General features: G+C 36.5%; 2 protein-coding genes across 2 annotated transcripts; one reads left to right on the forward strand and one right to left on the reverse strand.

Moving 5' to 3' along the window:
• The first annotated feature begins 5,148 nt into the window (after nt 1-5,148).
• Nucleotides 5,149-9,530, forward strand: c9h1orf174 (chromosome 9 C1orf174 homolog). The gene is made up of 2 exons (XM_053504475.1): nt 5,149-5,769; nt 7,552-9,530. The coding sequence occupies exons 1-2, from the start codon at nt 5,449-5,451 to the stop codon at nt 7,651-7,653; spliced, it is 423 nt and encodes a 140-aa protein (XP_053360450.1). The 5' UTR covers nt 5,149-5,448; the 3' UTR covers nt 7,654-9,530.
• A 133-nt stretch (nt 9,531-9,663) lies between these two features.
• On the reverse strand, nt 9,664-13,822 carry dffb (DNA fragmentation factor, beta polypeptide (caspase-activated DNase)). The gene is made up of 7 exons (XM_053504474.1): nt 13,678-13,822; nt 13,454-13,580; nt 12,831-13,016; nt 12,217-12,296; nt 10,753-10,926; nt 10,538-10,638; nt 9,664-10,261 (listed from the first exon to the last, which is right to left on the reverse strand). The coding sequence occupies exons 1-7, from the start codon at nt 13,798-13,800 to the stop codon at nt 10,057-10,059; spliced, it is 996 nt and encodes a 331-aa protein (XP_053360449.1). The 5' UTR covers nt 13,801-13,822; the 3' UTR covers nt 9,664-10,056.
• Between the last annotated feature and the right edge of the window lie 541 nt (nt 13,823-14,363).

Below are 14,363 nucleotides of genomic sequence, written 5' to 3' on the forward strand. Positions count from 1 at the left end.
CTATATGTAATAATAGTGGTTAGTGGAATTTGACAACGACGAGTTAAACCTCTATTGGAATGCGAGCGCCCTAACTGAATCACTGTGAGAAAGAACTTTTCCCCAATGCAGTTCCCCAAGTTCGCTGTACAGAATGTTTGGTGTAATACCTTATAACGGCCACTAGCCGTTAAATGTCCTCAATAATTAATTTAAACATTCTGCACATCAGAATTATATTTGAAGACACTTACCGGCCACTAGCGGTCCTATAAGGTATTACACCAAGCATTCAGCACAGCAAACGTTTAATGAATACATTAAATGTTCTTTCTCACAGTGATTCAGTTAGGGCACATAAAAGACGTCCCCTATATAGAGGTCCCACCTATGTAGTTGATTCAGATATTAATATTTCTCCCAAAACAATGGATGTTTGGGTTATGCATGTAAGACATGTTGTATTTTGCACTGTGTTGTAGTGCAAAATACAATATTTTACAGATGGAGAAAAAAAATAAAAGCATTAAAAAGAGATTTAATGCTTTTTTTAAAAAGCATAAAATCTATTTCTGGGGAGTGTTTACATATTTCCTATAATTAACCATCTTTCTTTTCTCAAAAAAAAAAGGGTTTCTTGAAAAGTGCAATATACTTCAAATCATAATTTTGTCTCGTCTTTATGGCGCCCTCTAGCGGAAATTAAAGTGGGTGCTTTTTCTTTTTAGGAGGCTAAAGTATGCTAGCATATTTGTGTATACTCGGTGATGAATCATTAACAAAAATGTTTCTGGTACACATAAACACCACATATGTTTACAAAAGAAAGAGTTTCTTCAGTTCTCTGAAACTTTGCAGTTGGATGGACTATTTTCACTCCCCTGTGTATTCTAGCTTCATTTAACAATTTTTAGTTCGGTCTTTTTTTTTCCTCAGAATTTTAACTTTAATCTCAAAATTTTGAATATAATCTCCGTTTATAAATTATGGGGTTAAAAAAGGATTTAAAAAATTATGGCATTTTTTTTCACCTAGTGCTCATCTGTATTACGTAGCCACACGGAATTATTTATTTATTTATTTATTTATTTAATGGAGGACAAAATGCAATAGTTGGAAGAATTTTATACTACAGTCACAGGGGGGATCCACAGCTCTGAGGGGAAAATTGTTTAAGAATCCCATAGCCCAAATACTCCATGATGCTAAGCTTTATGAAAGAGAAATGACAACGACAACGATCATGAGGGACTGGGATGGTGAAAGTCGAGGGCAAAATAAAGCCAAACAAGATATATGGAAGCGGTTTAAAATAAAATATTTGAATGTATTAAAATATCTCAGTCAAAACAGTGACCTTTACCTATCTGTCTATTTAGAACCCATGGAATTACTCCAAAAATACTGTTTACTACCATCAATATCCATACAATTTGACCATACTTGAGCAATTTTGCTTAGAAAAAAAGACCAGACACATATTGATCAATAGCTAATGGTGACATCTCCTAAAATACTTGCAGCTATTAGGTTCAATAAATAAAAAATTGTCACAATACAATTAATTTCCATCATACAATGTTGAATGTACAACTCACTCACTGTCTATACAGCTTTATTCAGGGTCACGAGGGGCCTGGAGCCTATCCCAGGAGACTTAGGGCACAAGGCAAGGTACACCCTGGACAGGGTGCCAATCTATTACAGGCACACACATACTACAGGCAATTTGGGAATGCCAGTTAGCCTAATCTGCTTGTCTGTGGGAGGAACTCTGAGTACCTGGAGGAAACCCACCAAGCTCTGGTACATTTTCACTGTTTGTATCAATTTTTTGTTTATAAAACTGTTCCATTAAATTAATATGATTCTTTCGTATTGAATATCAGTCATGTTGTGATTTGGTTGTAGGTAATATTCAGTGATGCTGCTTAGATAAGCAAATAAACCTGACCATGATTTCTAATTTATATATATAACTGACTAGAAACTGTAGGAATATTTAATGGTGACTAAAAGCAAGCTAAGGGATTTATCCAGCAAGGAATTTATTGTCCTTTTTTTTTTTTTTTTGCTAATAGAATGAGTAGTGCATGATGAGCATGTGTTTTATAGTTGTGCTGTCAGGTTGGGGACTTTTTGTTCTACTATGAATTTAAAATGAACAAATAAACAACTATAGTAAAAAGCATAAACATTTTAAACTATTTCTTCTTTAAGCATATCCTATACACCGTAAAAATAAAATCCAATTAGATAAATGTTGAATGAATTAAAATTGTATTGTTGGCCCAACATCTTACAGTGGTAATTGTTGAGACAGCAGGTGACATTGAGTTCTTTAAAACTTTGGAGACAGGATAAATAAAGTAAACAGAAAAATCAGGTTGAGCCAGTAATTTACCTTTCCTAAGATGCAATCACATGATTTATAAAAACATAAGGCAATGATGTGTCTGACACAAAAAAAAACTGTTCATCTTTGCTATTTTGTTTTAATAAAATGTTTATAATATTGTTATATAAAATAATCAGTAAGATACTAATAAGCATCAGGTATTTTCCAGGTATTTTATTGACTTTTAAGCAAAATAGAATATGCATTTTCTTGTTTTATGCAGATCGCTGTTTAACTTAGTTTTGGAATAATAAAGATTATTTATTTTTTAAAGTAATTTTAAGATTTTGAACTGGGTACATGTTATGTCAACTAAATAGCAATGTAAAATATTTTGTTTAGCCAGCACATACCTCTAAAAGTTCGAGTAAACTTAAAAAAGCTGTCCAACTTGTTATTAAACTTTTTTACATTGAGGCGGCTTGTTTTTTTTTATAGTGTAGTTTTACTATGAATTTCAGTGTAGTGGTGGCTCAGCTGGTTAATGCTGTGGGTTACTGATAGGAAAGTTGGGCGTTTAACCCCAAGCATTGCCAAGTTACTTGTAACTTGTAAATGTTGAGCAACTAGAGCAAGACCCTAAACCCTATCTGCAGGGCCACTGTATCGTGGCTGTATTCCTAACTGAAATATGCAAAAAATCATTTCATTATGCTGTGAGATACATGTGACTAATAATTATTACTATTTCTTTACATATACAGTATGTTTTTAATTACACATAGCACCTGCACACAAAGCTACAGATGATTCAATGAAATCTTAGAACGATCTTTTTTTTTTGCTAGGCAGTAAGTGCATGTCCATGTGTACTGTATCGAAGGAAAATTATATTGGAAGTAAAGGAAATTGAATAGACAATTTCAGAAGCATCTTATCTGGGTTAGGGGGAACAAAAGTACTGAACTATTGCTCAGTGGTCAAAAGTCCATTTCATATGTAAATCAATGTCCCAAAGTCTAGAGGAAGAGTGGAGATGCATAGAATCCAAGATGCTTGAAGTCCAGTGTGAAGTTTCTACAGTCGGTTATGATTTGGGATGCCACGCCATCTGCTGGTGTTGGTCGACTGTGCTTTAACAAGCCCAATGTAAATATGCAGCCATCTGACAGGAGATTTTATAGCACCTCAAGCTTCAGTCTGCTGACAGGCTTTATGCAGATGCTGATTTCCTTTTCCAGCAGGACTAAGCACCTGCCCACAGTGCCAAAACTACCACTTACTGGTTTGCTGACCATGCTATTATTTTGCTTGATTGGCTAGTCACTATTTAAGCTACCTTCAATAATACCTGGGCAGTGCCTAAGGATGACCACCAGCTCCATGCCATGCCTCATGGATGGATGGATGGATGGATGGATGGATAGATAGATAGATAGATAGATAGATAGATAGATAGATAGATAGATAGATAGATAGATAGATAGATAGAATATGAGTGTTTCACTTTTTAAATTAAATTCTGAAAGAAAATTTTTTGAGATGCACCGTGTGAGTGTGTGTGTGTGTGTCTTTCCTTTTTTTTTTAGTTTTTTTTTAATGCTGAAAGCGTCCAAAATGTGCAATAATCTCCTTTGACACAAGTGTCTGCTATGCTCTTTAAAGCCTTCCTTATGGCTCTAATCTGAGTCTAATCTAATCTTAATTGGTGATTTCTGAGGCTGGTAACTCTAAATGAACTTCTCCTTTGCACCAGAGGTAAGTTTTGGTCTTGCTTACCTGGGATAGTCTTCAGGAGACCATCCCAGGTCCTGAGTAAAAGGTCATGTGGTCTGATAAGTTCAGACTGACACTATTCCAGATTGATGCATGCATCAGGAAAAGAAAAGAAGCAAATGCATAGTTCAAGCATGTACAGGCCTCTGTGTTATGATCTAGGGTTGCTTTAGTTGGTCAGATCTAGACTCAGCTATGTTATGTGGCAATGAATTTAGGTCAGCTGATGAGTGTGTGTGCATCGATCAGCTATAACGTTATGACCACACACCTAATACTGAGCAGGTCTTCTCTTTTGCGAACAAAACAGTAATGTGGTGTGTGTGTGTGTGTTTTTAGCAACACCAAAGCTACAGCTCTTGTGGGATGTTCCCAGTCTGTATTGGTCAGGACACACCAAAAGTAATCCAAGGAAGGAAAACTGGTTAACCGGTGCCAGGGTCCTGGGTTGCCAAGGCTCACTCATGCACGTGGGGAGTGATGGCTGGCCAGTGTAGTCTGATCCAGAAAAAAAAAAAAAAAAAAACCTACTGTAGCTTAAATTACTAAAAAGGTTAGGGTGTCAGAAAAGAATGCAGTGTTTTATGCAGGTGGTCATAATATTATGGCTGATCGACGTTTGGCTGTGTTCCATGTACTTTAAAGTGTGCTCCCTACTCCCTGTGTAAGGTAATGTTGTTTAAGGGAACATCCTTCGATATAATTCCACCATTTGGAAGACATTTTAGTGATAGAACTATGCGTAAACAAATTTTAATGCGTTCAGAAATTACAATCGTCTCTATCAAGAATGCAGACAAGAAGAAAAAGATGCGATGAGGAGTCATTAAAGGTAAACGAAGATGTACGAGGGCGGGACAAACAGTCGCTATCAGTGATTGGTTTTTGCAAAACAGTGGCGATCAGTGATTGGTTTTTGCGAAACAGTGGCGATCAGTGATTGGTCGCAAACACATCTACGAGAGTGAGTCGAGTGAACCACCTCTTTATACTTTCTTTATATCTTTGCTTCTATTGAGTTAGCATAGTCACTAATGTAGTCACTAAAGCAGTCTAAATAATTATTTTTTTAAAAGTCTCTATGTTGATGACACTGTAAAATGGTGCACTGTCTCTTTAAATGGTATCGATGTGAAAAGTTCATGGCAGGTCTCAATGTCAGCCGAGCACACACAAACACACACACACACCCTCCCTCTGCAGTGTTTCCGCCCGAGCAGCTCCGAGTCACTGTCATGTAAACACTCCTCAAAGCAGTGTGATCGGTATAATTAACCGAGCAGCGGCAGAGAAAGAGGGAAAACGAAGGAGAAGCGTCGCGCAGAGGTAAACTAATCACCCAGCCAGGGCAGCAGATGGCCGGAGACAGCGGGGAAGAAAGGAAGCGGCTGCCGAAGAGACTTACATCCGGGCACAGAGCGGGGAGCGCGAGCGGCGGCGCGAGCGAGCCGGACAGGACTCAGGGCAGAGCGGGGAGCTGTGCGGAGCGCGGAGGCCGGAGAGAGCGAAGAGGGAAAGAGAACAGCGCGGGGAAAGCGAGGCCAAACCCGGAGAAGATGGACGACGCGGAGTGTTGCGGATCCGCCGACAGGGCAGACCCCGGCCTTTTCTTCGACGAGGACAGCAACCACATTTTCCCAGTAGAGCAGTTCTTCGGAAACCTGGATGCAGTTCAGGTAAACTAACCGCACCGCTTTTACAACGTGCCTGAATGTATACGCCCGGATTATTTATTTTATCTTGTAATCATCCTATTATCTTAATTTGTTTGTTTATTTTTTCCTTCAAAAATAAAGAAGACCACTTTTTCTGCCCAGGCTCCCATTGTTCCCGGTATTTTAGTGTAATGTGTGTTAAGATTGCGACATGCTCCCGATTAAAACCATCGTGCATCTTACAGTTTACACACACACACACACACACACACACACGTGCCTGGTCCAAAACACATTTTCTCACCACACACAGTTCTGTCATCAATCAGTCCTGAATGCGTGTCTAAGTCCGGGAGTCAGCTCGTGAATGAGCTCTGCTTCCTCTATTAGATAAAATATTGTTTATTGTTTATTTATTTATGGCAGGATATTTATTAAACAAATGAAATTCAAGTCTGGAACAAATATTTCTTTCCTTTGTTCCAAACCTAAACGTGTATTTGGATTATAATTCAACTGTACAAGAAACATTCCAATGACTAAATGTTTAAATATTATTCTACAACAATTAGTTCCCACCGAGTATTCTGATTGGACCAGAGACTTTGCATGAGTGCTGATATTAGACAGTAACAGCAATGTCGGTGGCAATATGGGTAAAAGTAGCGCAGTACGGTCCGCAGTACTGAGGGGAGAGCAGCTGCTTGCCAAAACTTGCATGCATAAAAAGTCACGGAAGCACATACGATACCATTATGGCGTTTTAAACATTTGTCTACTTAATAATTGTCTCTAAATCATTCTAAATTGCCTCTGTGTTTTGTTTACACCTAAAGCATGCTACAAAGCTAACTACTTCTAACACAAGACTAAATCTCAAATCCATCCCTTACCCCTAATCAAGGGCACTACTTTCTAAATTGAAAAAGTGATTGTACACCCCTCACAGTGCACTAGCTTACCATTTACCACTATTTGCAAGGGAAGTAAGTGAAAGTATGAAGAGAAATGTACGACATTGAATTTACAAATGAATTTACAACACTCATCTTTTGGCTACATAGTACTGGTATAAATTTTAATTGGTCATCCACCCCACTAGTCGCAGTTGGTTAGGTTCTTTAGGTGTGGAGGGACGTGTTGGTGAAGCAGAAATAACTTTAATTAATAATTGGTATTTGTGGAACCGTTGTATAAAAGCAATATCACAGTTGAAGTCACGCTGTTATGCAGGATATTAGATGTAATGCGCTTATAGGCTCTGCTCCTTTATTCTTTCTAAATTATGTGTAAGGTTAATTCAGATTCTATTGATTTTTATTTTTATTTTCTCTGAGTATTTATTGAGATGTGATGGCGACACAAAAGGCAAATCAGAAAATCCTACAATATTTAAACTCATAAGTTGCATCAATAAAATTTCTTTGGTGGCAGGAATACATTATACTATTCTGAAACAAATGTTTCTATTCAAAGCGAGTTAAAACTTGTATTGCATCATTACTACTATACTGTTCTAACGTTTTACTTCAAAGGGTAGCAGCAGAGCTCTACTGCTTTTGTTTAGGACTTTGTCATGACTTAACACCTGTATGTACCGTTATGCAAATGCATTGTTTTTCTTGTATTACAGCAAGGATTAAAAAGCTCACCCTTTTTTAAAACTCAATTTCTCCTAACCTTTAATGCTTACTTTCTAGTAAATATGATGAAAACAGTGATAAATGTCTAAAGAACATTTGTGATTTACAGGTTTATAGACTCATCAATCTGTGTTATTTCCCCCCAATGTAATTCCTGCAGGACATTTCACACAGATCTTCTGGCACAGATGGAATGAGCAGACGGGAGTACAGGAGGCGCCATTACTTTGCCAAAGAGGACAGTGATGAGGAGCGGACATAACACACCAGCTGGGTTTAAGCTCTGACCCATGCGTTGCATGTACATCTATTGAAGATTTGTGTGATCATGTGATCATTCGTTATATCGGCAGAGTCGTTATGTATAGGGGAACAAAGTTTCCTAAAGAGTGTGTATGTGGGTTTATCTAATGTAAAATATATATATATATATATATATATATATATATATAATATGAAAATATGAAAAAAAAATCCTTTGTAAGCAGCTCTTGTGAGGGCAAAATTTAAGGAAATTTAATGTAACTTAAAAACAAGAATATTTTCAAAGGATTTTACTACATCCGTAGGATATTTACCAGTTTTCCCGTCCAGTCTCAGTTCTACCAGCATCCTGAGTGCACAATAGATAACTATCAGTTTCATTTCAGGGATTATCGTCATAACAGTTATCACAGTGAAGAATGTTTGAGTATTACACCAGCTTTTTTTTTTTTTTTTTCAGTGTTGCAGCTAAAAAAATAGAGAGTTGAGGCCTTGATAAAGAATATATATAAAAGAGTCTTTTGTAAAAAAAAAAAAACCTAATGCACGTTTGGTTTTAAGAAGATTTTTGTGCTTTGTTTTAGTAAAGTAAGTCTAAGTAGCACTGATAGTTTATTAAGGTTAGACTTGTTGAAAAAGTACAGGAGTTCTTGTGATTAAAGTCTAAGATGAAGTTTTATGAAAGTTGAACTTGAACAAGAGGCACTTCAGTGCAACAGAAAGGTAAATCAGAAGGCGGTTAATCTGTGTAGAATATTGTTTTTGTTTTAAAATGTAAAAGACGATAAAGATGGTGGACCCATTGGTCTCCCGTCTAAGGTGTATCTTGCTTCAGATGAGGCTCCAAATCCACAATGACTCTGACGAAGGTAAAGCATTTACAAAATTCGATAGCGTATGAGTGAATAAAATAGTTTTTCCATAATATTATGAAGCACTTAAGTTAGAAACATAAATGGGAGCTCTGGTCCTTGTATAGGCAGACTTTGATGTGATGAGACACACTTAATATGGACAGGAGGTTCATTTTACATGTCGTGTCATGACATGTCAAGTGCCTCAGACAGGAAAAAAAAAGTAATTCTTAACTTTTAATGACTGAATATTGCTGTTTATTTTTTAAATACCAGCTTGATGGGTATTTACATTTGTTTGGATATTACATTTACATGCATTAATTATATTATATATTTGTGTATATATTTATATTTAACCAAGTAAATGTTCTATAAACTTGAATGACATTGTAAATCTGAAATTGCCAAGAGATTCTATTTATATACCGGGTGACCCAAAGTCTGGATCCACAAACACAAATGTATTTAAAATGGCAAATTTTCAAATTGATGGCCTCTGATGTTGTGGTACTTGTGTACACTCGGAATACAAGAACTTTGAACATTTCTTAATGTATTAGAAAAAAAGTGTCATGTTAGGTCTGGCTTTATTTGATCTGGTGTTCAAATAAAATAAATTGTTTTGTAGCCTTCTTGGATCTTATATGAAAAAGATTTATATCAGGAAAAAAGGCAATGGGCCACCCTGTATACAGTTTTGTTTAAAACATTTGCACTAACTTTATAAGCAAAGTTGTGACTTGTAAAAAATTTTATACACATAAAATGTCTGTGAAAAATTATAAGGTAACATTCTTATGTCTTGGTTTACGACGTCTCTATTTTTGTATTAAAAAAAGATAAATCTTTGTGCTAATTTTGTTACCAAATGCTTCATTTATATAATGTTAATATTTAAATGTTATAAACATTCTATATTACTCTTCTTTACACTTTAAAAAGTAAAATACTCTGTCCAGACAGTACATGTTTGTTGATTTAAAAACAGCATGAAATTAAATGGAAGTGTTGTGGCTTATGGAACTATCCTGTGTATCTTTTATTTAATAAAGCTGGTATTCTGGCTAATCCTAAAGGGGATTCATGCAATACACACTATACAATTTTATCAATATGTTTTAAAACTTATGGGTCACTCGTGTTATTTTTTTGGTGAAAGAAGAACCATAACTTTTCGGTTTCATTATAAAATGTCAGTAAAAATATAGTGTTGTGCCAGCTAATGTAGAAAACAAAATTCATAGAACTAGATTAGTAATCAAAAGAAAATTTGAAAAAAAAAGTGATTTTATATTATGTTAAATTGACAAATACTTCCCAGAAACTTAAGACCATTATCATGCATAAAATTACTTCAAATTTAAATATAAAAACTGTACATTATTATTATTATTATTATTTTCTTCAAACAAGATCAACTGAGGAAATATAAAAATAAACACTTTTGGATAGAAAAAAAAAGTCACTCTTTTCCTGAGTTATCTATGCCAACTCTGGGCTCTGTCGGCTTCACTTCCCTTTAAGCTGGGCTTCAGCCTCTGGCTTCACTTCCTTTTAAGCCGTCTGTATATTTTACGTGAATCACACGTTAAGTCATGAGCTCCTTTCTTGTGGCAGACGATATGAACCAGCTTGAGATTTTCTCTTGTGAATAGCAGGTTGTAGAAATAGTCCAGGTTTATCTCATTGCTCTTTTTACTTTGAAGTGCATTGACAAGTGTGGGTATGATGGTCCTCTTCTTCTCGATCCTGAAACAGAGGCACTTTAGAAAATTATTTTCTGATACGAGAAAAGAGAAGAAAAAAAATTTATTTAATAAAACAATATTTTTAAATATAATACAATGAAATACAATCTTGCAAAAAAATACTGTGTTTAATAAAAAATAAAAAAAAAATCCAGAATGCCTAAACCTGATAGCCAGGGGCAAAGAAAATGAGAATGAATGAGGATAGGGAAATAAAGTGAGAAATAAGATATTTTGCTAGCTGAAACAAAAGTGATAAAGTTATGTTTCTGCTTACTGGTGGTCCAGATTCCAGGTGCTAAAAAGGATTCTACTCTCACGGTTACCATACGGGTTTATTGAGTGCAGAAATCCACATTCGTCCAGATTAAAAGCTCCCTGAAAACACCACAAGCATACAAAATGTGATGCATTTTAAAAATTATAGTTGCACTATCAGATTTTTCTTTTGTATTTATTGGGTAGTGTATTGGAGCAGAGCGGTGATAGTACCTGACAGGAGAACCAGCCCTCTTTAGTGCATAGACGATTAAGCTCTTTTTCTGTTCTGTCAAAGTAACTGCCATGATAGCGCATGGATTTCAGCTTTTCTGCCATGCTGGCTGCCACCTTTTGATATTCACCTTTCTGCTTATTGTTTGGAATAGTGCGAGCATAGCTGTCCACCTGGAAAAAAATACACAATAATTACAAAAATATATACAATAATTACAAATAAATGTGTGTGTAACGTTTGTATCTGAAAACTTAGTCTGCACTGCATGCATAATAATTAAACACAGTATAGTTATTCTAATAAATTGTACAACTAAGACTAAAATGCTTTTATTACGATACTGTACTTTTAAAGGGTCGCTTAGTCAAGTACAAAACAAAACATAACGTGCTGTGAAACTGTATCACTAAAGAGTTAGTTTTCTATAACAGCATATCCCAAAATATTTTATTCCTTTTTTACCAAAAGCAACAGATATGATTATAATAACTAGATTATAACAGCATTTTTAGATTATAGATTAAGAGAATTTACCATATTGACCATATACATGTACATGTTTTTACTTACGTCCATGGTGTGTATAAAATTTTATCAACACTTTGATCACTTATGTGGTTTGTTAATGGTGGAGTGACTGGTTACTTTACTTCCCATGGTACCCTCATGTCTGTGTTTCCTTCTGGTTCTCCTTATTAGTTATGCTGTCATGTCATAGTTAGTTCTGCCATTGTCCCTGTTTGCACTTGCACTAAATATATATTCACCTTATAATGACTGTGACCATACCTAACTGTTTTCTTTCTCTCTCTCTCTCTCTGTCGAGCTACACAAAGCCCTCCTAAGCTGCCAGTAATCCAGACGCCCTCTTGAAGATCTCGTCGCATGGGTCCACGTGTGGTCTGCTTGGGAAGGGTGTGGTGACTGAGGATGGTTCCACTTGACAATGAAGATAGTCTGTGACTCGGCTGATGCAGACAGCTGTTCTGTGATGACTTGTGACTGCATTCGCTTAAAAGTTCAGGACTGAAAATCTCAAATATTTTTGGACCTGAACCTCCAATAGCAAAAGTGAACTTTGTTAAATTGTTAACTTAAACACCTCTAATGTTATACTGAACTTCCTGTTACCTAACACACAGCATGACTGCAGATTAATTACTGATTCCTGATATCCCCCAAATGAGGATGGTTCCTCGTAAGGTTTATTACTATTGTCATCTGAGAGAGTTTTTCCTTGCCACTGATAATTTAGTACACTGATGATTTATACACATTTCATCACACTTTTCATACTCGGTTCCATTTTTTTTCCATTCTGTAAAGCTGCTTTATGACAATGGCCATTAATAAATACCCTATATAAATGAAAATTTAATTAAACTTCAAATCAGCACTGTAATATAAACAGTGGTGTGGTAATACATTATGTAATGGATAGAAGAAAACAGCTTTTTTACCTCTTTCAAGTATGACCGTATCCTTTGCTCACAGTTGTGCTTCATGTATGATGACTTGGTTTTAAATCTTGTGTCAATCCCTAAAAATAGAAATAATATTTAAAAAGAAGTCAAATCAACTTTAGTATTACACAATACATTTGGTGATTTCCCATAAGGTTCAATTTAGTAAAAAAAGAAAAAAAAAACTTTATTGAAGTACAATGAAGTAAAGAGTTTCATTTCCTTTAAAAAAAAAAAAAAAAGGATCCATGAGTAGCCAAATGATACATGTTCATTCATTCAATTATCTTCTATACGCTTACCCCAGGAGACTTTGGGCACAAAGTCGGGGTACACCCTGGACAGAGTGCCAATCCATTTAGGACAAACACACACGCACACTATGGGCAATTTGAGAATGCTAGTTAGCATAATCTGCTTGTTGTTGGACTGTGGGAGGAAACCAGAGTACCTGGAGTAAACCCATCAAGCAAGAGGAGAATATGCAAACTCAATGCACACAGACCCAAGAAAGGAATCGAACCCACGCCATCATGACATACGTTTTGATTTGCAAAGGAAATTATGGATTTAGAAAGCATGAGAGATGCAACACTAAAAGTCATTACTACCTTCAAACCAGTCCACATCTTCTTCCCTATTCTCCAGCTCTGCGTTATCTTTCAGATTGCACAGAAGTTCACTGAGGATTTTTCTCCTTTTAGCTGAATGCTCATCGGTCAGTAGCTGTTGTGCGGCGGTGATCAGCTCTTCCGAGTGTCGGTCCAGCCCAAGGATTTGGCCGAGATCATACATCACTGAGATGGACAAGATACAAGCAAATATTACCATTTATACTGTCCATGAAGATCATGTTTTCCTTTTTCAGTGTTATGTTCGTTCATGTTAACCTAGGGCGAGAATACAATAAGGTGTTTGCATGAAAGTTGTGAGCAAAGCTTAATACCTACTGCACCATTTAGTGCAACCATGGCCTGGAAACACTTTTTAGTATTCTTTCTCTAATATACACACATTTATTTAGAAACAGTTGTTGATTTAATTATATAATAATTATTCCAATAAGGAACTGAGGAAAATTGTATAAAAAGTCCACGGGTTTCTCCAGGGCAAATGTTAGAAACGTGTACTATAGTAAACAGAAAGAGTTTTAGAAGAAACATGTATGCTACAATGTTGTTTATAAACACTGAGTGAGTGACTCACTCACTCACTCACTCGCGTGCGCACTCACTTCCGTTCCAGCTCTGTCCATCCGGAAGTAGAACTAACTCAGTGTTATCAGGAAGATGTAGAAAATAATCTTCTGTCACTATCGTTCCGTCCTCATACAAACAGCACTGGACTTTCGACACAGGCACCTGGAAAACAAAAACAAGACATGTTCGAATGAAACCATGTAACTGAGCTGCACACAGGAACATGAAACATATTTAAAAATATATGTTTTTGTTCAACCTGAAATAAACCGCATGCTTTCTTTGTGAGCTCTTTAAGTGTAGACGCCGCTACACCGACTTTTTTAGCCTCTCCAGCTCTCCGTACTTTAAATGGTTTAAGCTTTGTTAGTTCTTTCGGCATGTTTTCGTCAGTGAGGCGGAAGCCGTCGAATAATTAAACGCCTAAAGGGCGGGACTTCCTAATACTGCTTTGTGTTTTGGCGCGAGTCAGAGCGGGAAACGGGTTTCTTGCTCGTCGCCGGCATGGTATCAACTTCCGGGATTTGTTTCCCACAGTGTTACCGGACTCACGTTTGCCTCATGACTTCTAAGACAAAAAAAAAACATTACATTATATATTGGTTATAAGACCTAACCTTTATAGCGTTAAACCTACTGACAGTGGAAGTGAGGATTTGACAAACCTTGATTGACAGGAGCAAATTGACATGGCTAGACAACTGGGTCAGAGCTTCCCCAAAATAGCAGGTTCTGTAGGGTGTTCCCAACATGCAGTGGTTAGTACCTTCCTTAAACTGGTCCAACTTAGGTCCTGTTTTTCACTCTTACTCACGCACCTTCAGGGTTGCTGAGGCCTGGAGTTTATTATAGGAGACCTAGGGCATGAGGCAAGTTACACCCCGTATGGATGATCAATCCACAGCCGAATTTGCCTGTCTATGGACGGTGGGAGAAAACCCACCA

The sequence above is a fragment of the Clarias gariepinus genome, chromosome 9 (genome assembly GCF_024256425.1).
Source record: "Clarias gariepinus isolate MV-2021 ecotype Netherlands chromosome 9, CGAR_prim_01v2, whole genome shotgun sequence".
Classification (NCBI taxonomy): domain Eukaryota; kingdom Metazoa; phylum Chordata; class Actinopteri; order Siluriformes; family Clariidae; genus Clarias; species Clarias gariepinus.

Excerpts from the sequence above, each read along its gene's own strand:
- c9h1orf174 (XM_053504475.1), top strand. The coding sequence starts at position 5,449 with ATGGCCGGAGACAGCGGGGAAGAAAGGAAGCGGCTGCCGAAGAGACTT. Across the intron at positions 5,770-7,551 it reads GAAACCTGGATGCAGTTCAG|GACATTTCACACAGATCTTC; the intron begins GTAAACTAACCG and ends TAATTCCTGCAG.
- dffb (XM_053504474.1), bottom strand. The coding sequence starts at position 13,800 with ATGCCGAAAGAACTAACAAAGCTTAAACCATTTAAAGTACGGAGAGCT. Across the intron at positions 13,581-13,677 it reads AAGCATGCGGTTTATTTCAG|GTGCCTGTGTCGAAAGTCCA; the intron begins GTTGAACAAAAA and ends TTTGTTTTCCAG. Across the intron at positions 10,639-10,752 it reads AGGGCTGGTTCTCCTGTCAG|GGAGCTTTTAATCTGGACGA; the intron begins GTACTATCACCG and ends TGGTGTTTTCAG.